Source organism: Tenrec ecaudatus, chromosome 6 (genome assembly GCF_050624435.1).
Source record: "Tenrec ecaudatus isolate mTenEca1 chromosome 6, mTenEca1.hap1, whole genome shotgun sequence".
Taxonomy (NCBI): domain Eukaryota; kingdom Metazoa; phylum Chordata; class Mammalia; order Afrosoricida; family Tenrecidae; genus Tenrec; species Tenrec ecaudatus.
Genome location: NC_134535.1, coordinates 158363851 through 158386868, shown reverse-complemented (window position 1 = coordinate 158386868; position 23018 = coordinate 158363851). Strand labels below are relative to the sequence as shown.

Genomic DNA, 23018 nt, shown 5'->3' with positions numbered 1-23018 from the left:
TCATGAATGTGAAAAGAGAAATAAGAAAACAAACCTTGGTTATTTCAACTACTGTTGGTCAATCCATGCTAACACAAGGCTGTAGGAAGGGGTTCATTTGTCCGCGTGTCAAACAGAAACAGCAGTACAGACAACTCAACAGGAGGTGGGGCCAACTGCACATCCTGCAACTGCCTGCACAAGTGTGGGACTGTTCCCCCCCGCCCCAAGAGAAAAACTTTCAGTCTGACTGACGGGAAGAATTGACCAGGAAAGGATTAGGCAGTGGCGTCTCCATATAAACATTGGGCTGCTAACCACAAGGTCAGTAGTTCAGAACCACCAGCTGCTCCTGGAGAGAGAGAAGGCTTTCAACGCCTGTAAAGCGGTCCAGTCTCGGGACACTCACCGGGGCAATTCGACCCTGCCCTGGAGGGATGCTATGAGTCAGAACTGACTTGATGGCAGTGAATCCGTTACTTTTTGTTTTGTTTTCATGGCTATCCCAGCAACTCACATGATCACATGTTTTTACTAGCCATGGAGGGATGGAGGGACTGGGGAAGGGAGGGCAAAAATCGCTTAGCTGAGGGAGGCAACAGTGATTGCAAAGAGAGGTGGAAAACATGGAAAATCATAGGAGCACCCTGACTTGGTTCCCAGCCTGGAGAATAAAGGATCTGATTTTTTCAAGAGCAATGACTCCTTTTCTTCCTAAATAAAAGGGCCTGCGGTACTCTGATTGGCAAAGTCATAAACACACACCCAACAACAACAACTAAAAAAATAAATAACAACAACTTTTTAAAAAATCCAGCCCATATTTCAGTATAATCCCTTTTCCTCGGAAGCTTGCCCGGCCTAAATTTGCAATAGCACTTTATCTATAGACTTCATCAGGAAATTACATTTAGCAGGCCTGTAAAAATAATGTCGAGAAATCTATTTATCACTATGCCAGCATATTGTTTTGCTTGCTTTTATCACGCAATTGGAGAAGCCGAGAACTCCAGAAATCAAATTTGGGTCCGGTTTTTCCTTCTTTGTGCTCCCTGTGATAAGGCTGTCAATCTCGCCGGCTGGAGAGGCCTCTGTTCCTAGGCTCCCTCATCGCCCCATGCTCATTCCAGTCACGTACGGAGTGCTCAGGGGAAGACGAGTAATTCTGTGTTGTGCCTATTTCATTTACTGGACTTGGGTGTCAGTTATTGATCCCAACTCTTATTCAAGCTTTCCTGGGAAAAGGGAGAGTAAAAAAGCTGCTCAGGAGAGTCGCTGTCCATTGTTTCAAGCCAAAGTTTTCATTTCAGAGGGCTCATCTTTATGAAGGAATCAGAGTAGCCAGGGGTGGGGTGGAGGGAACAAAACAATTCAAGAAAAATACACCCAGTCCCTAACAGTCTGCGGTGGTTGGGTTTTTGTTTTTTTTTTGTTTAGGGGTGGTTTTTTTTTTTTGGGGGGGGGGCTTGTTTTTGTTCTTTCTATCTTCCTTTTTGGTGGTGGTGTTTGGAGAGGCCAGTAAGATTTTCCATTCTTTGGGAGCAAAAAAACTGCCAAAGAGCAATTAGTCACTGGGGAGACTAATTGATAGGGAAATGCGGTCATGTGGCCGGAAACACACTGGGGGACAAGAAGTGATGGGAGAGCAAATGAGCCTGAGCTGTACCTGTGTGCTAACAGGTCTGTGAAACATGAATGTGGATTGCCGCAGGCACATGTGTGTCCTAACACTTGAGTCCGATGGATGTCCTGGTGAGTTCTCCTTCCACAGAAGGGGGCAGCCCAGCCCAGTGTTCTCAGAGTTTATGCTGCACATCCAGGATGTCTCGAGATTAAATCTTGGTGCCAAGACATTCGTCAAGTGACTACACCTTACTATGTGGGCAGGTTTCTCATCCAGAAAATGGGTAGAATTACAGTGGCTGTTGTTGCCTTGGGGCTGGGGAGAGATGAAGTGCATGCAAAAGCCTGCCTGATGCAGAATTAGAACCACGGATAATACCTGTTTGTTCCTCATATGCAAGCCAATTTAGGACCAGGTAAAAAACTCTGAAGGAGGCGCCCTGGTGGCACAGCAGTTACACATTGAGCTACAAGGGCAAGTTTGAAAGCCTGTAAAGAGTCCATCTCAGACACCCACAGGGCAGCGCTTCTCTGTCCTTTAGGGTCACTAGGCGTCAGAACTGGCTCAATGGTAGCAGTTAAGTATGGTTCAGTTTGTACGTATGACACGGGAAGCTCATCTGAAAACTCTCCCAGGGGGAAAAAAACCCTCAGCACTAGAATACTACACGGCTTTCAATATGTTGCAGTTGGCCCCAGAACCAAACAGCCCCCGTGGATCCCACAAGTGAAATTACTTTATATAATAACAGGTTCAAAGTGAACTGTTACTACTGTTGCTGGGTGCCACCGAGTCACCATCAGCTCCTGGTGACAGCACAGGAGGATCCCACAGGGCTTCCCTGGGGGTGATCTTTATGAGAGCAGACTGCCCCGTCTTGCTCCGAAGGAACTGCCAAACTTTCTATCCTCAGCCAAGCTCGTCATCATTTGTGACAGGGCTCCTCTCAGTGTCAATTACCTTACAACAAAATCACAGTGAACCACTTAAAGAGTTGTACTTAAATTACTAATGGGGTAAAGGCTATTAGACGGTCATCTATAAATAAAGCCAGCCTCGGTTCTCCACGAAGTTTTTGACCGTACTGTAGGTCTAATTCTTCCTTAAAGGAGTCTACCAAGAAGGACGAGGCTGTGCACTTTTGAAGGATGAGCCGCTGAAAACCTTATGAACAACAGCGAAACGCTGTCAGTGAAGGATGGGCTGCTCAGATCGGAAGGCACTCCAAAGACAAGTGAGGACAAGCTGCTCCTGGAAGTAGAACCGATACGGGTGTGAATGGAGTATAGAGCTTCCATTCACTGATGGGGCCCGACCCAACATGAGCAGGAAAGGCTGCAAAGTCTGAGTCTAGGAAAACCAAATGGCCAAAAATGAACTGCAGGCCCTAGACCAGTACCCGAGGTACTAGTGGGCTGAAAAGGGCTGGTATCAGCTATTCTGAACCAGACCATCATATGGCATGCCAGAGGGACAACTCAGGAGGACTGGCGTCCCACTCATGGTCAACAATGAGTACAAGGAAGAAGAAAATGTTCTAAAATTGTGGTAATCACCACACACCTCTTCTTGATATGATTAAACTATTGAATTGTGTGATGTGTGGTTTATGTACCAATAACTGGTTAAGAAGTGGAGGGAAAGACCATTTCAAGGTCTATCTTTTTTTTTTTCAAGATCTATCTTAAAGTAAATGTTGTGAGAGGATAGTAACTGTATACCTTTGGGGAAATCTTGCTGATACAACTGTTTTTCAGATTTATGCAGCAACCACTAAAGGTAGTGATGAAGAAATCCCACACACACCGACAATTACTGGGGACAGGAATTTGGAAGTTGGATACAGAAAGGAAGGGGCAGAGGTTAGAAAACAAGGCCTCAATGATAGAAATTAAGCTGGAGATCACATGATCAAATTTTTCAAGAGTTATAACTTCATTGCAAACACCTTTGAAACAACAAAGTGTACATATCAGCCATATTGGGTGGAATACACAAGAAGCAAACTGATTGCATTTTCAGGAGGAGGTGGTAGAGGAGAGCAATATTAGCAGCCACAAGGCAACCCACTGTGTAACAGACCATCACTTGCTCATATGTGAGTTCAGGTTGAAGCTAAATGAAATCAAAACAAATCATGAAATCTGACATAGGATTGTGAGGCTATCCTACCTATCTTGAAATACAAGAACATCTCAAGAACAGATATGACTCACCAAACGCTAATGACAGATGACCTGATAAACTCTGGGATGACATCAAAAGCATCAAACATAAAAAAATGAAAAAGGTTGTTAAAAAGACAAGAAAGAAAAAAATCAAAGTGACTTTCAAAAGAAACCCTGAAACTTGCTCTTAAATGAACAGCAGCTAAAGCAAATGGGATAATGAACTCAAAGAGCCGACCAGAAAATGTCAAACGGCAGCTCAATAAGACAGAGTACGCTAATGAAATGTGCACAGACCAGGAGTTAGAAAGCCCAAAAGTCAGCATATGTCAAGTTGAAAAAACAGAATAAAAAAGTCATGCCTCAAGTTGCCATATTGAAGGATTCTATGGGCCAAATGCAGAAAGCATCAAAAGAAAGTGGAAGGATTACACGGTCACTGTACCACAAAGAACTAGTTGACATTAAACCATTTCAGGAATTAGACTACAAGCAACCAATGATACTCAAGGAAGAAGGAGAGGTTGCAGTAAAGGTATGAGTGAAAGGCGAGGCTCCAGGAACTGATGGAATACCAACTGAAATGTCTCAGCAAGCTGAAGAAGCTCTAGACGTATTTACTCGTCTATATCAAGGAATTTGGAAAATAGCTACCTGGCCAACCGACTGGGAAGAGATCCCTATCTGTGCCCATTCCAAAGAAAGGTGACCCAACAGAATGCAGAAATTATCAAGCAATCTTATCAATGGCACATGGAAGTAAAATTTTGCTAAAGATAATTCAACAATGGTTGCAGTAGTACATCGATAGAAAGCTGCCAGAGACTCAAGCTTGATTCAGAAGACAACGCCATGTGAGGGGATGTGAAGTGCAAGGGTGTCGCTGGGAGAACTAAGAGGGGGCATGACCTAAGCCAGGGTCTTTTCAATCACCTCATATCCATGTGAAAGCTGGAGGGAGAAAAAGGGAGAACAAATAATTTGTGCGTTTGAATCAGGCTGTTGAACAAGAATACTGAAGTACAGTGGGCTGCCAAAAGAACAAGAGAATCTGTCTTGGAAGAAGTACAGCCAAAATGCTCCTTAGAAGTGAGGAGGGCCAGATTCTGTCTCAAGTGCTACAGACCCGTTATTGGGAGAGACCGGGCCCTAGAAGAGGGAATCGGGCTTGGTAGAGAGCAGCAAAAAAGACTATCAAGGAAACGGATTGACCCAATGGTTGCAACAATGCGTCAAGGATGATGCAGGACCTTACCTTAAGCTATGGATTGAAATAAACAGTAATTTGGTAGTCCTTCTAAAAGTCCACTCCCAGCCAAGCACATCAGGCACATCAGGCAGCCCCAAGGAAAGTAGGAAAGATTTACAATAGCGGAAAGAAAAACAATGAACAGTAAGCCCAGGGCAAATCTCTTTTAAAAAGATGTTAAGCTAAGTCAGAGGTACTTAGACATCGTCTTAAAGAACGTAACATCATCCCATGATTTAGGCTGTCCCTACACAGAGCAAAGCACTCATAAACATCTTATGGGCTTTCATCATGGCATATCCCAGCCAATGATATAATGAACCAAGCCCTAAGATTTCCCCACGCAAGAGATTGTATCATTTTCGAGGAAAAGTCCGTACAATTATTTTCCTGACATTAATGGCAGATTATCATTAATGAGTCTCAGAAGCTACTTAAGCTTGAGAGATATATAGCAACTGCAAGAAAATTGAAAGCCAGTAAGTGGCTGACTTTTAAATAAACAATTTTAGAAACCACAACACTGGAAAGGATGCAGAAGGCGGTGGCAGATTTGTGGGGGCAATCGGCGACAAAAATACAATGGAAGTTCAGACTCCAAACGTGGAAACGCAGCTTCATTCAAACAAGCCTGAGACACACGTTTTGTAAAAGGCTTATCTGGAGTTAAAGGGAGCCCTAGTAGTGTAGTGGTTTATGCGACGAACTGCTAAGCACAAGGTCAGCAGTTCAAACCCACCAGCCACTTGGAGGAAGATGAGGCTGTCGGCTCCCCAAGAGATTCCCAGCCTTGAAATTCAAAGGGGCAGTTCTATCTGCCCGGTAAGGTCACAGTGAACCAGAATCCACTTGATGGCAGTGGGTTTGGTTGGTTGGGGTTTTGTTTATAGTTAAATAACAATAGAATGACTAGGTTAAACCATTCAACCAAGGCACTAAGCACTGTCAGAAAGGTACACACATACTCCCATGTCCAAAGGGAAGCGGCCCTGGCTCATCTATACTGTTAGAAGTACTTGTCTGCTCTTTCCTACTTTCTGTGCACTCTGAGCTGGATAGGAAAGACATCCGAACACCTTTCAACACACTAGGCAATCACTCCTTTCAGGGTTTCCAGGTAAGAAATGGCTCCAGATAAAACTTAAGAAACGTAATATAAAAGGGGAGAAAAAAATGATTAGGGCAAAGACTGTACAGATGTGCTTTATACAATTGATGTATGTATATGTATGAACTGTGATAAGAATTGTATGAGCCCCAATAAATAGTTTTAAAAAAAAGAAACGTAATATAATAAAACCAGTAATCTCAAGCCATCTGTAACTTTACCACTGACTGGTCTCACTCAAATGAGAAGACAAACTTCCTAAATTCTTTGAGACAAGGGCGAGACAACCAGTCCTGCTAACCCGTCTCATTGGAAGAACAGTCAAATCCCCAACTTAGTTAGGCTTACTTTATTTTTAACATGACTTTGCCATACCTGAAATATTTATAATCCAGTTAAGTCCTTATTGAATTTTCCACTATATAAATAATTTTTTCCTCAAATCCTTTTAAAATAAACCTTCGTGTAATATTTAGAAATCGATCCACTTATAAATACATTCGTTAAAAATGAAATTCAATCAGAGGCTTCTTTTTTTATTTCCTGCAGGACAAAAGAAACCCTTTACCACCGCAAATGCACACACACAATCTAAACTTCTTTACTCGCATGTACTCTGCATGAAAGACGGGCTCCGGATTCGTGAGAGGGACTTGGGGGCAGAGTGGCATCTGAGGTTCCAGGCTCTGTTCTCTCCTCCCGGGCTCATGGATGAGAATTACACTCCTTACCTCCCTATGGGCGGAAGGGGCATCTAGAACTGAGCTAGAGCACTGAATTGTTAGTCCCCTACCCAGCGGCACTGCTTTGTCCCTGCCTGGAAAGCCCTGGACCTCCGGAGCAGAGATGGCAGCACGGTAATGCAGATTGCTCTGTAGAACTGAGCACACCTTTGATCTAGCTGGGCGTGTGTGCTGTGATAAGCCATTGAGATTCTCAAGCCATCCATCATCTCAGTACATCCTAGCCTGCTCCCACTACTAGAGGAAGTAGCAATTTTGAACCAAACCTTGCGTAACTTTCAAGCTGTTATGTGCTATAAATGTGACCGCAAATTCTGGGCGCAGGCGGTATGTAAGCATCAAAATGATGCTCCGTGGTTCCCAGAGCATTTTCAAGAAGGTATTAGTCGATACATCAGGAAGCCGGGCGGAGCTGGAGAACGCAGTCCTACCTGAATCCAGATCTCCATTACCATTGGCTGAGTGGTGAGGTTTTTCCAAGGGTGCAGAGGAAGGGTCTTGCATGTTGGAAACTGGCAAACTGCTCTCCATTCCTAATTAGTTAGCAGCTGTTCCTCTCAATTCATCCTGCATAGGAACGACCTAAAGGAAGGGGAAACAGGGCACGTTAATTACACTGCAGTTTCCAAGAGATCCAAAAATCAGGCAAACCTACCAGCGTTGCAGACACACCATCATCCTATTTCCAGTGTGACATAATGTTTATCGTCGCAAAAACCAGGGGAAAAAAGGAATTAAAAGGTAAAGCTCACACAACACCGACAACAAAACTGTCCTCTAAATGGGACACATTTTCTCTCAAGTCCAAGTCCACTAACAGCAGGCAAGGCTATGCAAAAGGCTTCCTCCTCATGCTCAGTGCCGCAAAGGAGCAAACCCTTACCAACAACAATATCCCCAAGCACTAACACAAAGTGCCCTGCTCCTCAGAAAGACATTCTGGCATGTTACCTGTTATTTCCTACCCCCCTCCCCACCCCTGAAAACAGTTACAAGTACCAACATCTGCACATCGTGTGCATTTTACAGATTTAAAAGGGTGAAAGACTTCTCCTAGAATTGCAAATGGTAAATTTACAGTAGCCAGGACTCAGAGAACCCCCGAGCCCAATGCACTCATGCCAGGGCCCGTGAGCGACTCCTGAGCAGTCATTGCCACGCAGTGGCCACTCACAGCGGCGAGGAGTAAGAGCCGCCATGTAGCGAACATGATTTTCCACGTTCTCTGTTAGTTTGCACAGATGACTCGTTAGGTTAGCAAAACGGCCAAAGAAAGGGTGAAGCAAAAAACAGTGCGGCTATGCCTATCAACAGAACACTTGGGTGCCCAGATACACGCTTCTAAAAACACACACCACACACACACACGCACACACACACGCACACACACCATTAAGACTACTGGATTTACTTTCTTGAATAATATCTCGAGCTTTTGTCAAAATTGATGGTGCAGAAAAGATCATGTTTGTAATGGTTGGGAGAACGCTGACAACTACTGCTGCCAGAAGTAGCCAAGAAACTACTAGAAATGCACCAGGCGCACAACAACGTAATTTAATCCAGTGCCTATTTATTACTGCCTGTTATTTATAAAACGCCATGGTAAGCGCTGTGGGGAGGAGATAAAGCTATTTTTCAATCAGAATAAAAAGGAAGAAGCTACCTCTTTTAGAATAGAAACGGAGAAGATCCCTGAACTAGCTCATTAAACATCAATCTGATCATCCCGCCACTCCAAACCTAAGTAGGTACACAGACAAATACAATGAACATCAAATATACAGGACAACTGTGAGCAACTACAAGAGATGTGTTGAAAGGATAAAAGATAAAGGCAAATACTCACTCAGCACGTGGGCTTATTATATTATCTGACGCAAAAAAACGTTAAAAGGCCCCAATAGGATGACTAAGAAAAATAAGTAACAAACGAAAGCAAGGATGTGGCTAACTGCAATCCTTCCCCATTGCTGCTGGGAACACAAAATGGAAAACGGGTGGCAGGGCCTCCGAAATCTACAGATAGGAAGACCTATGACCTAGCAATTCCACTCCCCAGAAGATACCCCAACAACTGGAAACCCAAGACTCAGAGACCTGCACATCGATGGTCATTTCACCCTGGTGGTGCTGTGGGCTAGTCATAGGCCTGCTGACCTCAAAGTCTATGGTTCAAACTCACCAGCTGTTCCACAAGAGAAAGATGTGGCTACCGTATATACTCAAATACAAGCCAACCCAAGTAACAGCCGAGGCACCTAACTTTACCACCTAACACTGCATTAAAAATGTGCTGGAAAAATTCGGTTTGTACACGAGTATATACGGTATTTGCTCAAAACTGCAAAAACTTCGTTAAACACGTGCTGAGAAACTCAGCTTGTACACGAGTATATACGGTATTTGCTTCTATACAGATTTAATGTTTCAGAAAAACGTGTACCAGGTCACTGGGAATCAGAATCAACTGGAAAGCAGTGGGTTTGGGGTTCATCGCAGCGCTCCTCCCAACAGCCAACAGGGGGAAACAACTTAAAGGGCCATCATCAGACTACTGGGTAAAGACAATGTGGTACATCCTGACAACCCACGACGTCTCAGAAATGAAGTGCTGGTGCATGCTACAATACAGATGGCGTGAGCTGGGAGGATGAGAAGGCTGACACACTTGGAAGACACCTATAGACTAAAGGACACATATAGACATCGCTCAACTCGTGTACCTTTTGCTGTGTTTATTTGCAACAATAACAAATTAAAATTAAAAACTAAGACAGGCGTGTGAGCTCTGGAACAAAAGTTGGGATCGATGCTGCTGCCCCCCAGATGTGAAAGCTGTATGGTCCCAACTCAGGCACTGGGTTCAATGTGCTTTGTGTGCACCTTAAACGACACAGGCAGGATGGGGAAAGTCCAGCGTGGGAGGCTGGCCTACGGCAAGCACGTGTGCACACGCACTGTTGCACAAAGCAGGGCTGAACAGTCTTTAATCGCTCAGCCCTCTTCGGTCTGGGAATGTAAGATGGGATCAGAAACTAAGGCATCTAAAGGAATTACTTGAATCTAAAGGGAAAAGACGGGCTTTTTTTCATTGCCATTAATATATAGGAAGAGGCTTCAAAAAATTTTGTTAAAAAGTCCCATGGTCTTTTTGTTTTTGTACAAACTTTTGGGAGCTCACTTTTACATGCAACATAACATTGACTGGTTTCCATATATATGTATACGCATGTATAGTTCACATGTGACACTAATTACTAAGGGACGTGTTTGTTAATCATTTTATTGGGGGCGGGGCTCATACAGCTTGTATCACAATCCATGCATACATCCATTGTGTCAAGCACATTTGTACATATGTTGCCATCATCAATTTCAAAACATTTTCTTTCTACTTACCCCTTAGTATCAGCTCATTTTCCCCCTCCCTCATGAACCCCTGATCATTTATAAAACGTATTATTATTTTTTCATGTCTTACACTGACCGATGTCTCCCTTTACCCACTTTTCTGTTGTCCAGCACCCTGGGAGGGGGATATATGTAGATTATTGTGATCAGTTCCCCCATTTCCCCCCCACTTTCCTAATACCTTCTTAGTATCGCTACTCTCGTTATTGTTCTTGAGGGGTTTATCTGCCCTGGCTTCCCTGTGTTTCCAGCTCTTATCTGTACCCGTGTACATCCTCTGGTCTAGCCAGATTTGTAAGGTCATGATAGTGGGTGAAAACATTAAAGAAGTAGAGGAATGTTTTATGCTTCGTCCATGCTATACTGCACCAACTGGCTCATCTGATCCTTGTGACCCTTCTGTAAAGGGGTGTCCAATTGTCTACAGATTGGGTTGGGTCTCCACTCCTCACTCCCCCTCATTCACATTGGGTATGATTTTTTTGTTCTGGGTCTTTGATGCCTGATACCTGATCCCATCGACACCTCATGATCACACAGGCTGGTGTGCTTCTTCCATGTGGATTTGTTACTTCTCAGCCAGATGGCCACTTATTTATCGGGGACTTATTTATTTTTAATAATTCAAAGAAGAAATGTTATCTCCATTGAATCCTTTGGTGAGGTTAGTTTGTGAATACTTCGTTGAAAACAGCACCTATTCAAGGAATCTGTCGAGTGGATAAAGAGGCTTAAGATGACCTGACTTGGCCAACGCTGACAATCAGCATTTCAACCCTGAGGCTGGTTAATTTTACCCCATGGCATCGGTGTGCTACCAAAATCCATGCGCGGGCAGATGTGGCAGATGACCTCTTCTGGAAGCACTCCTACATGATTTCGATTAAGACGCTCAAAACCCAAACCATACTCTTGCCATTGAGTCGAGTCAATTCATAGCAAATGCTACCCACAAGACCCGGGATCGCCTTTTCCACAGAAATGCATCCATTCACAACACAAGGACAAGATTAAACATTATCGAACACCAAATGCCAGTACCCAAAGCGTCATGAAGGAGCATGCGTACCTACACCTGGTTTGGGCAGCCGTGCCTCTGAAGATTTCCCCCCAGAGGTCACACACAGCTGCCTGGGAGAGCGGTGGAACACCTGCCAAGGGAACTCACTGGTTCACCACCCACACCTCACTTTCACAGCGTCCCCACCAATTTATCTCGATTGCCACTGCAGCAAAGGAAGTGTGATAGTGTACGTACTCGGTCACCAAGAACTCCGGTGAGAACGTAGAGACATGAACAGTCATCGACTCCCGGAGAAACAAGAAGAGATGAGCATGGAAAGAGGAAGAAGGCAGAAACCCTGGGAAAAGCCACCAGTGAGTGCCTGGCCTGATGGGAATTTCCCATTCTGTCTAACTGAAGTGACTCTCCACAAACTCTGTCTTCTCCACGGCTCACCACCGGGTCAGCCATTGGGAAATTACCAGACCCTGAACTTGGAGGGGTGATGCAAATGCAGCATCAAGATGGGGAGTAAGAAAGACACTTGGCCACAACCCATCAGTCAGTTGAAGGCTGCTAAGAAGCTGTGGTCCCACCATTAGTGCAAACACCGGCAGAGTCACCCTCGGCGACTCTGGTTCAGCAGAGCTTGGCTAGACAAGACAGGAAACCTTGGCCATCTACTTTCAACATTGAACCAATGAAACCTTCGGGCAACACAGCTGAGCCTGGCCCGGCTCACTTGCTCTGTGTCCATCAGCGGCAGGGATCAACGGCTGGAGGAGGACATCGTGTCTGGTGAAATACGGAGGGAGGGAGAGGCCCGGTGAATCGGACTGGTGCAGAAACGGCAGCGAGAGATGCGAACGTGTCAGCGACGGTGCGAATGATGCAGGACCAGAGGGCACGTCAGTCTGTTGTCCATAGAGCAGATGACAGCCGCTATCTACCAAGCTGCCCTCGGAGCAAACAAGTGAACCCAAAGAAAAGAGAAGGAAGTGGGATAAGCCATGCAGAGAGAACACCTGCCTGAAAGACTATTACGGTGGCCTCAAAACTACAAAGAAACTTAGCTATGAAACAACCATACTTGAAACACGAAGACAAAAAGGAAACCAAGCCCACGGACCTCAAGTCCACCTCTGCAACCCAACAGGGGACAACTGCTCCATAGGATTTCCAAGGGCGGGCTGGGCTGCTCCTGTCAAGGTCAGTGCTTCAAACGCACCAGCAGCCTGCAGGAGGAACGGTGAAGCCTCTGGCCCTGGAATGATTTTCAGCCTGGGAAACATTTAAGGAGCAGCTCCACTCTGCGCGACAGGCCTCTCCTCGCCGAGTCGGAGCGGCCTTCTGTGCCGCGACTGTGTGATTATCTTTATAGACACAGCTTATCGCACCTTCCTCCTGCAGAGTGGACGGTGGGTTCGAGCCAAATCTTTCCTGAGAGCCGCTGAGCATTCAACCACTGTCCAACATCGCTGTGTAAAGTGCACCCTGGGAATACAAACAGCAATCATAAACTGGGAGGGATTCTAGTACAAACGCCCCCTCTGTCTTTAACTCAACTGCCATCAAGTTGAGTCTAGAGGACAAGGCAGAACTGCCCAGAGAATGCAAGTGCTTGGACCAATAGAAAGCCTCATCTTTACCCCCAAAGAGCGACTGATGGTTTCGTACTTCTAACCCGGCGATCAACAGCCCGACACGTGACCACTACGTCACCAGGGCTCCTCTCCCACCTTTCCAAGGCCTCAATGTTCACTTTCATCATTGAAGGCAAACCTCCAGGCCAGAGGGTGGACAAGCCTTAGCTGGACTATTTCAGAGCTCTGCCAGCGCTTTTTCTTGGCCTCCCCTGTAGGCTGCATGTGTTTATTTTGTGCCTGTGTGTGTGTTCATTTCTTAGATGTTTCCAGAGCGTATCTCGCCCATCACATGTAATAAATGCAAAAGCAATGACAGTGATTTAATGAGAAGAGACAGAGGATTCCGGCAGGGGGAAAATAAATCATCAGTGTAGATACACCTACTGGTTATGCATATAGTGCAATGTGGGCTTGAAGCAAATGGACTTCCCAAACATCTTTGGGACTCTAACTTGCTGGTAAGAAAAGCCAACAAATTCGGCACCTCAAAATATAAACCATGGGAGTATTAGCGTGGTGCATAATTTTATTTCATTTTATCCACACCTACCGTGATTATTTCATAAACACGAACTCATTTCCTTCTCCCCCCTTTTGGCTAACTTAACTATGATACAAGTGTTATTGTTTCCCCTGTAAATAAAGTTCGGGGGGAGGCATGTCGGGTTGGGAAGGCTGTTCTGCAGTTACATAGGACCCAGGCTCCCTTCTGTTCTGCTATTTAACTCGTGGTCCCATCAACAGGGCTGCTTCATAGTCCATGAGGTCTGCTGCCGCTCGGGCCACTACATAAAATATCTAAGGGATAAATAAGGAAGGGGAATGGAAACAGATTAAACCGCTGACAATAGTCCACTCCCTTACAAAGCTTTCCAGAAGGCTTATACAATGACTTTTGCTTTCATTTTATACCAATCTCTGCAAAGGGAAACTGGAAAAGGCGTGACTTCCAAGTTGGGCATATGGCCACTGCCAAGAATACTTGGCTTCTGTTGGTAATGACACTAGGGAGAATGTACACTAGCAGGGCAAGTAGAAGTCTGTGTCATAATCGGTTAGATGTCCACCCTGATGTCACGACTGCTTGTAGCACATAGTGAGTACTGCTCATTTAAGATAACAGGTGGTCCTGAGGAATAAAGGTGGGAATATTCAACAAGGTTTCTTATTCCAGACTTTGTCCAGGATTGTCCTGGATGCTTGCTGACTCAGTGGCCTCAGGGGGTTACACTTTGACCCAACCTTCCTTTCTAGCCTTCAGTCTCAGCGGATCATGTATATCTTTTATGTCTTTTCTAAAATTGAATCGTTCCCCTTTGCAGGCTCACCGAGTCCCTCTTGCCTGTTCAACAAAGGACCCCTGGTGGCCCAATGCTGCTAACCACCGGTCAGTCGTTAAAACCCACTGCTTGCCCTGCAAGAGAAACATGGGGCTAACACTACCCAGGGTTGCTAATGAGGCAGAAATCACACCATGAATGTGGATTCCACTCTGCTCTATAGTGTCCCTATGAGCTGGAATTGACTCATTAACAGGGGTTTACTTTTGGGGTGGCACAGTGGGCCATGCTTTAAGCTATTAACCACAAGGTCAGTGGTTCGGACTCACCAGTTGCTCTAAAAAAGAAAGATGAGTCTGTTTACCCCGCTCAAGATCTAAGGCCAAGAAAACCCAAAGGATCTACTCTATTCTGTCCTACAAGGTTGGTGACTCGGAATCAATGTGATGGCAGCGAATCTCTCTCTCTCTCTCTCTCTCTCTCGCTCTCGCTCTCTCGCTCTCACACACACACACACACTATAATGCAATTACTATTTGTAAACATTTAAAATGATCACCTTCAAATAACTGAGTACTTGTTATGGACAAGGGACAAATAAAAGAGAAATAATACTAAATTACCAAGGGGTTTAGGGACCTACACCTTGACATCTGCTCCAGAGTACGCAACAAAATAGAATGTGAACACAGTAGCTTTTCTGTTTGTTTTTCAAATTCATTCCTTCTGAAAGGTTGTCTTGAGCTATAATTTCCTTAGCAAACTCTGGAGCATTGTTTTAAATTAACATTGAACAGCAATGTGCACATATATATCATTTCGTTGTGTTAGTATTAAGGGGTCCTGGTGGCGGTGCAGGTTAGGCATTGGGTTTAAATTGCAAATCGCAAGGCCAGCAGTTCAAACCCACCAGCTGTTCTGCAGGAGAAAGATGGAGCTGTCGGCTTCTGTAAAGATTTACAGGCTCGGAACCACTGGACAGGGTTGGTGTGAGGCAGAATTGATACAACGGAAATAGATTTGATTTGGAGTGGGAGCATTATCATACATACCAGAAACCATAGTGGGTACTGGGGTCAAGGGCACACTCAGACCAATAGCTGTTTCCAGTCCAGAAGCCCAAGATACAGCCCACACACACTACAGGGGGGGATGGATATGCAGGGGTGCAGTAGAGCCAACAAGAAACCGGCAGCAGAAAGACGTATGAGACTTCAGAGGGTCAAAAACTCTCTCAAGGGTGAAGGCCCCCTTAGAAAAAAGCATAGCAGGCCCGTGTGAAAATTATGGGGTGCCTCCACACGAAGAGCGGAGGGCAGGGTTAAGTGAGCAAACAGTATCAAATGCACTTCTTCACAAATATTGACTGAGCCTCCCTGTTGGAAGACATCTGAGGATAATTTTTTTATTAAAGCATTTGTCCTAGGGGATTTTATATTTTAATTGAGGGGGATGGAGAGAACCAATGAAAAGAAGAGTAAAGAATGTGCTAGAAAGGCATTGAGTGTCTGGGAAAGGGGAAGAGCAGGAAATAAGGTTCAGGAGAGCCAGGGGGTGGGCGTGGGAGGTTACAATTATTTAGTAGGTGGCTAGATAAAATCAGAGGCACCCTGGTGGCGTAGTGGACTACACACTGAACTGCTAACCACAAGATCAATAGTTCAAGCCCACTAGCCACTCCACAGAAGCAGGATGAGGCTATTTGCTTCCATAAAGATTTAGTCTCAGAAACCCAAAGAAAAGTCCCCCTTGGTAGATACCTGGAAGAGAGAGAGACACAGGTAAGAATGGAAACAGAGAGGCTAACACCAGAAAGTGCAAGGCGGGGCCTGCACTGAGGCAGCAGAAGGGAAAGGCAAGAGGGAATTCCATTGTAGGAGCAATCAAGAGAGCATGGTGGGAGGAAAGACCGCATTCATCAAGAAATCTCCCCATAAGACAGAGTAGATCTGCCTCGTTGGGTTTCCAAGACGCTAAGAAAACCCTATCTCCTCCAGCATGCCATCAGGATTGCTAGAATAAGGACTTCACTTTCTTTCCATGGGCAGCTCTCAGCGACTCAGAGCCTGTGCAGGGCCTATGGCAATGGATCATTCGATTTTAACATGTGCGCGTGTGTACCCGTGAAGATAATAAGTCACTTTATGAAAATCTCAATTAGTTTCCCCCCCCCCCACAGGGGCTCACAGGGAGAACCTAGTCTTACAGAGGACAATTGTTCCAGGGCGTCTACAAAAGACTTTAAAAAACAAGCCTTTTTCCTAAGTATATTACAACCCAAAACAAGACTACTTTCAAAAAGCAAACTGATTTGCTTTTGATTCTTATAATATATGTCATTTCAAGTCCCATTAATTAAATCAGCAATATTTTTTTTAAGATATAAGAAGGGTCTGAAGACGGGTTTTCATGGACAATGGGCTGTTTTTAATCCGTAGTTTGTGACCTAGTAAAAAGTTAAATCCACTATCATTGACCCCTCTTGCCTTTAAAGCTGTTGAAAAGAATAAAAGTGCTGAAACTTGTTAAAAATGTGGCCTTGGCAGTTGAACTTGGAAAGGAAGGAATCAGAAGACATCTAGTGAGTGAGCTTGGGTGTCCTCGCCCATCAATTAAAAGTTTGATAAGATGCCATCGATGGCCCTTTTCAAACCTCATATTATCTGTTAACTGTACATACTCAGGCTTCAGTTCGTCCATTTGTCAGTATGAAATTCAAAATAATACTCATCCTGTCTGCTCTCCTACGGCTGCTTCCAACCTCCCTCCTCCCATCATTTGGGATCTTTTCGGAGAATATCATTTTCACATTGAGCTATGTACGTAAAGCCAGGTTAGGAAGGAAACGGGTAAGAAAGACGACTCACTGTGTGACCTTCTAAAACTAATTATTAGGAGGTGACGAACTACTTTTGTGGCCCCAGTGGCGCAGTGATGAAGGTACTGGCTGGAACCCACCAGAAAACCGTGGCAGCTTGCCTCCATAGAGATGCACGGCTGTGGCCACCCCATGGGGCAGGCTTCCAGTCTGTCCTGTTGGGTCACTAAGAGTCAGAATGGACTTGCCAGCAATGGGTTTCGTCTGGCTGCTATTAACGATCTTCAGTCTCTAGACCAGCACTCTTCGAGAGCACTTTCTGCAACCATCGACATGTTTATGTCTGTGCTGCATGATACAGTCGTTCCCAGACCACATGAGGCGACTGCAGACTTGGAACGTGGCTGATGCAAGAGAGGAACTTCATTACAACTTCAATCACACTGGAAACTCTATGTGGGGCTACAGACTACCTGCCTGGACCAAACCAAACCAAGCCCACTGCCGCTGAGTCAATTCCGACTCAAAGTGACCCTGAATAGCATTTCAAGGACAGTCGATCGCTAGGAGAGCAATAGCACCTCTTAACCCATTGCCACAGGTGAGCGTCAGTCTGCCTTTACGTGATTAGAGTTCTAGAGTAGGATCCCACGTGATCCACCATTCTTGGCTCCCTTGAAAGTTTTAGTTTAACCACGTCAAGCAGCTGAACAGAGAAAGTCAACCAAACCTGATTCACTGTCATCGAGCAAGGTCGACTCGCAGAGACCCCACAGGACAGGGTAGAACTGCCCCACGTGAGTTTCCGAGACTGTCACTGTTTACCGGAGTAGAAAGGCCTATCTGTCTCCCACGGAGAGGCTGTTGGTTTCGAACTACTGACCTTTCAATTAGTAGTCCTATGCCACACATAATCACTATGCCGCTGGGACTTAAATCCTAACAAGCTTTCTTGGAGCCCTGGTGGCATAGTGGGTTACGTATTGATTGGGCTGCTAACTGCAAGGTCAGTAAGTTTGAAACCCGGCTGCTCTGTGGGAGGAAAAACTAGGCTTTCTACTCCTATAAAGGGTTATAGTCTCGGAAACTCACCAGGGCAGTTGTAGTCAGTCCTATAGGGACACTATGAATCAGAATCATCTTGAATGCCGTGAAAGTATAAGTTTTCTGGGGTGAACAAACTCTTTAAAGACTTCGCAGTTTTCCCAGCAATATTACACAAATGAATTTTATCACACTTCTTAAGTTTCTACTCAATGTGCTACATTTTTCTATCAATATAATTTTGGAGAACAATATTTCTGAGACTCGTGCTGTGAACACTTCCGTTTTCTCACCTGGTCTCCTGAGGTGGCTTTGAACCACCTACTCTGTCACTAACAGTCCCACTCTTAACCCCAAGCTCAAGAAAATCACTGCACCTCAACAACATCATCAGACACAACATTCTTCTATACAGAGAAGTTCATCCATGTACGCATTGATAAATCAATCAGGTGTTGGTAGGTAATGACACTTAGTTAAAAAGAGAAAGTGAGGGAACATTTTGCTAAAGCCTTTAGGGATCCCGAGTGGTTGAATTTCTATTCATTTGCCTCTAGCCAAACACTACAGAAAGGTAATCTGCTACCTTAAAATAAAACACTCATCTGCCCACAGAAGCAATCGCCTTACACAGAACACGCAGGTGGAAGAGAGAAAGCCACCTGAACGGATGGCAGGGTGAAATCTGCCAAGCCTGCTTGGTTTTGTTGGAGCAGAGTGACACTCCACTGGGTGTCTGTCCACCCACAGGACTGCAATCTCCTTCACTCCCAGCAGTGAGTCACATTTACATTTTCATTTCTGTCCCCTTTTGTCCTTACTAAAAAAGACACACACTCCCTTTGTAGGAATCTGGGAGAAATTAAATGATAAAGGTACAGATTTAAAATTTAAACCACTTGTAAGTCTAAGCCTGGGGGATAATCACTTTTATGCTAATATTTCCTCTGGAAAATTTCTCTATAGATATTTTTAAGAGTTTATGCAGAATTCAGAACTTTAATCCATGTTTCTTTCAGCATACTTAACTTGCATTTTAATTCAAAGAAATAAAATTCTTTGAAACGGCGCTTTAAATGGTTGCGTAATTCTTGAATGAATAAAGCTTAATTCATTCACCCTGTTTATCACTAAGCCTTTTTTGCCCCTTTTCATCATTAAAAACAGTGCTGGGTCCTACCTCCTAGTTACATTGCTGATGTTTTCTGAATAGAGAGTCCTAGCAGTGAGATCAAGGGGCCGAAATGGAGGTGAATAAATATGCTCCTGAGACTGTTTTACTCACAGCTGATGTCTCAGTTCAGTGTAAGGTGGTGTCTGACTCAATATGACACCCTCCACATCACAAGTACTCTTCCTTCCCCTTTTTCTACTCTATATTCAGAACCGCTATCCTGCCGGCGCAACTTACAATGTCCATGGGATCTCGCTGTTCACATCCTCCCCACGGTGTTACCGTTACTTTTTAAGAATTCTTCATGTTATATCTTGCGACTCATTTTCTCAACATGCCCTATACGGCTCTCTTTTACATAGAGAATTATGCTCCTTTGTTTAGTTGCTTGGTTTTTACTTACTCAGGTATACCAATTCCCTTTCTTTAGGCTAGAACTCAGATTTTTTTTTTTAAGTCCTTGCCCAGTCAAATGCTCAAAGTTCAACTTTTTTTGGAGTTTCACTTTTAACTTGTTACCATATCTGAGGCGTTTATGCTCAAAGAGTTTGTGAGGTACAGGTCTGAGGCGATTCCCGCCCCGAACAATCAATGGCATCAAATCACTGGCTACATCTTCTCCTATCTCGTTGGGTGGTTTTTAACCTATCTTTGTCATAGGTCAGCATCTCACTCCTACAAGGTGATGTTTCCATGCAGCTAACAGTTCATCTACTGATGAGAGAACTCACAAAAACAAGAACTTTGACTACTGATGTATCAGCAGTAGTTGAGTAATAATTAAACTTGAGGTCAGACAAGGTAGGTTCACAAAGCCGTGTCAGTGATTTTTACCGGGCTTGGGAATGCGGCCTCGTGATTCTATCAGCATAACACACTCTACTGTGAGCAGACTACCTGTTCATTTGCACAGAGATAAAAATTACTCTATGTTGAAGACTGTTCATTGCCCTCCCTCCACCCCCTCCCCCGACCCCCAATATCCAGCTTCTCCTTTAACTGCAGGAAGCATACCAAAATAAACATTTCTCCGTTTTCCTTGCAGTTAGCTATGTTCCTGATACGATGTCCTGGCCAGCAGGATGCTTGTGGAATGAACACTTTCAACTTGCACATAACACCCTTCAAGGGGAAGGGCGAGCCTTTGGCCATTCCCACGTGGAGGCACCTCATATCATGCAGGAGTTCCCCGTGGCCTCCACCCACCTCCTGAAGGAAGCAAAACATACAAGCAGCTCTGCTCGCTCACAGAGAAATATGAGGGGAGTCATATCAGAGACGTCCATTAAACCCAAATCTCAAAATGTGAAGCTATTGTTTCTCAATATATCGTCCTCCTAGATCTTGGCACTTCTACAGGTGGTGTTTCTCTCTCTTCATGACCCAGCAGTGGGGACCATGTGGCCTGCTGGCCGGACCAGACACCAAACGCACTGCCATCGAGCCCATGCCGACTCAGCGCTGTCCACAGAAGCCTGGAGAAATCATCGGGACCAGTTAACATCACACGCTGTACCAAAGGGAAGCAGCTCGAGCAGCAGATTAGGGGAGGAGTTTAGTAGATATCTGACCAAAGACAGCCGTCTAATTAAGTTGATAATTTTGTATGGCCTGCAAATGATGTTATAAAGATTCAAGTGGCCCTGACCAGGAAGAATAATATTTCCCCGCCCTGTTCGAACCCTTCCCTGAGGAATTCCGTGTTCTTGGATTTCTAGCACAGTCAAACAACGGTGTAGGTGTCCTCCAGGGAATCAGATTGTGGTATGGTAGTGATCACTATCAAGTGATGGTGGAGAGGTGGAAATGGTGGTGGTAGTGGTCGAGGTGGTGGCAGTAGTGGTGGTCGAGGAGGTGGTGATAGTGATGGTGGGTGGAGGTGGTGGTGGTGGTGGTGAGAGTGGAGGCAGTGGTGATGGTGGGGTGGTGGTGGTGGTCAAGGTGGCGGCAGTAGTGGTAGTGGTGGTGGAGGTGGTGGTGGTGATGGTGAGAGTAGAGGTAGTGGTGATGGTGGAGGTGGTGGTGGTGGTGGTGGTGGAGGTGGTGGTGGAGGTGGTGGTGGTGGTGGTGGTGGTGGTGTGTGTGTGGTGGTGTGGGTGGTGGTGGTGGTGGTGGTGGTGGTGGTGGAGGTGGTGGTGGAGGTGGTGGTGGTGGTGGTGGTCAAGGTGGCGGCAGTAGTGGTAGTGGTGGTGGAGGTAGTGGTGATGGTGGAGGTGGTGGTAGTAGTGGTGGTAATGGTGGAGGTGGTGGTGGTGGTGGTGATGGTAGAGGTGGTGGTGGTGGTGGTGAGAGTGGAGGCAGTTGTGATGGTAGGGGGTGGTGGTGGTCGAGGTGGCGGCAGTAGTGGTAGTGGTGGTGGAGGTGATGGTGGTGGTGATGGTAGAGGTGGTGGTGGAGGTGGAGGTGGTGGTGTGTGTGGTGGTGTGGGTGGTGGAGGTGGAGGTGGTGGAGGTGGTGATAGTGACGGTGGAGGTGGTGATGGTGGAGGTGGTGGTGGTGGTGTGTGTGGTGGTGTGGGTGGTGGAGGTGGAGGTGGTGGAGGTGGTGATAGTGATGGTGGAGGTAGTGGTGGTGATGATGGTGGTGGCAGTAGTGGTGGTGGTGGTGGAGGTGATGGTGGTAGTGGTAATGGTGGTAGTGGTGATGGTGGAGGTGGTGATGGTGAGAGTGGAGGTAGTGGTGATGGTGGAGGTGGTGGTGGTGGTCAAGGTGGTGGCAGTAGCGGTAGTGGTGGTGATGGAGGTGGTGTTAGTGATGGTGGAGGTGGTGATGGAGGTGGTGATAGTGGTGGTTTGGTGCTGGTGTCGCAATGGTTCCGACGACTCACAGCCATCCTATATACAACAGAAACACCACCCAGTCCAGCCTTATCTTCACAAATGTTATGCTTGAGCCAAAAAATTAGTGTTTTATTAATGTTTCAGTTTTTCCTATCTTCCTTGGCTCACAATACTACTACTCTTATTCCCAATCCCATTCCCTGACATTCTCATTCTCTCTCTCTCTCTCTCTCTCTCTCTCTCTCTCTCTCTCTCTCTCTCTCTCTCTCTCTCTCTTCCCCCCTCAGCCTGAGGCTAGTAATTATCTCTTTTTCTAGGACAGTCTTCTTGCTCTCAATAGGCATCTTCATGAGAGTGATGTCATCTTTAAACCCTGAGTGGTAGCCCTTGGGGTATCACTGTGATGCCAGGGGAAGACGGGGCAGCCTGGAAGTTCAACTACTTCCGTAAAATTATCCAGCTCTGGGCTAATGATCCAAAATGCTTCATCATGGGAGCAGACAATATGGTGAATTTGAGTCTCAAGCCTTAACCCAGTGCACCACCAGGGATTTGTGTGTGTGTGTGTGTGTGTGTGTGTGTGTGTGTGTGTGTCTAGCTCCTTCTTCATACAAGTTTGTTTTTTTCTCTTTGTCAATTTTTGTTGGCTGCTTTCCTCAGAAGTCTGGTACTACTCTGTTGTTTAAGAGCAGGGGATTGTAAAGCTGATTGATACCTCTACGCGCATGAGTAGAGACTATTGACTATGGAATTCACTATCTACATAGGTGGCCTGGCTGGGTCGTTATGTGATAGGACACCCAAATGGTAGAACCTTTAAGTCTTTGCTCTTGCTCTTGTCAAATTACACAGAAAAGAAGCTGCCACATCCCTGTAGAGGACAGGGGCTCTCTTGCCTACTGTGACTGGCTTCGTACCCAGCATCCCAACCACACACTCCAGTCTCTCCTGAGACGAGGCATACATGTGCCTGCTCTAGCAGCAACAT

General features: G+C 45.5%; 1 protein-coding gene across 2 annotated transcripts in view; it reads right to left on the bottom strand.

Annotated features, from left to right (window-relative positions):
- Positions 1-23018, bottom strand: part of SFMBT2 (Scm like with four mbt domains 2) — a 264343-nt gene that overhangs the window by 222953 nt on the left and 18372 nt on the right. For both annotated transcript variants that reach the window (XM_075552409.1, XM_075552411.1), the window contains exon 2: positions 7303-7453. In XM_075552409.1, the coding sequence (XP_075408524.1) occupies positions 7303-7402 (100 nt within the window). In that variant the 5' untranslated portion in view covers positions 7403-7453. The remainder of the gene's footprint in view (positions 1-7302; positions 7454-23018) is intronic.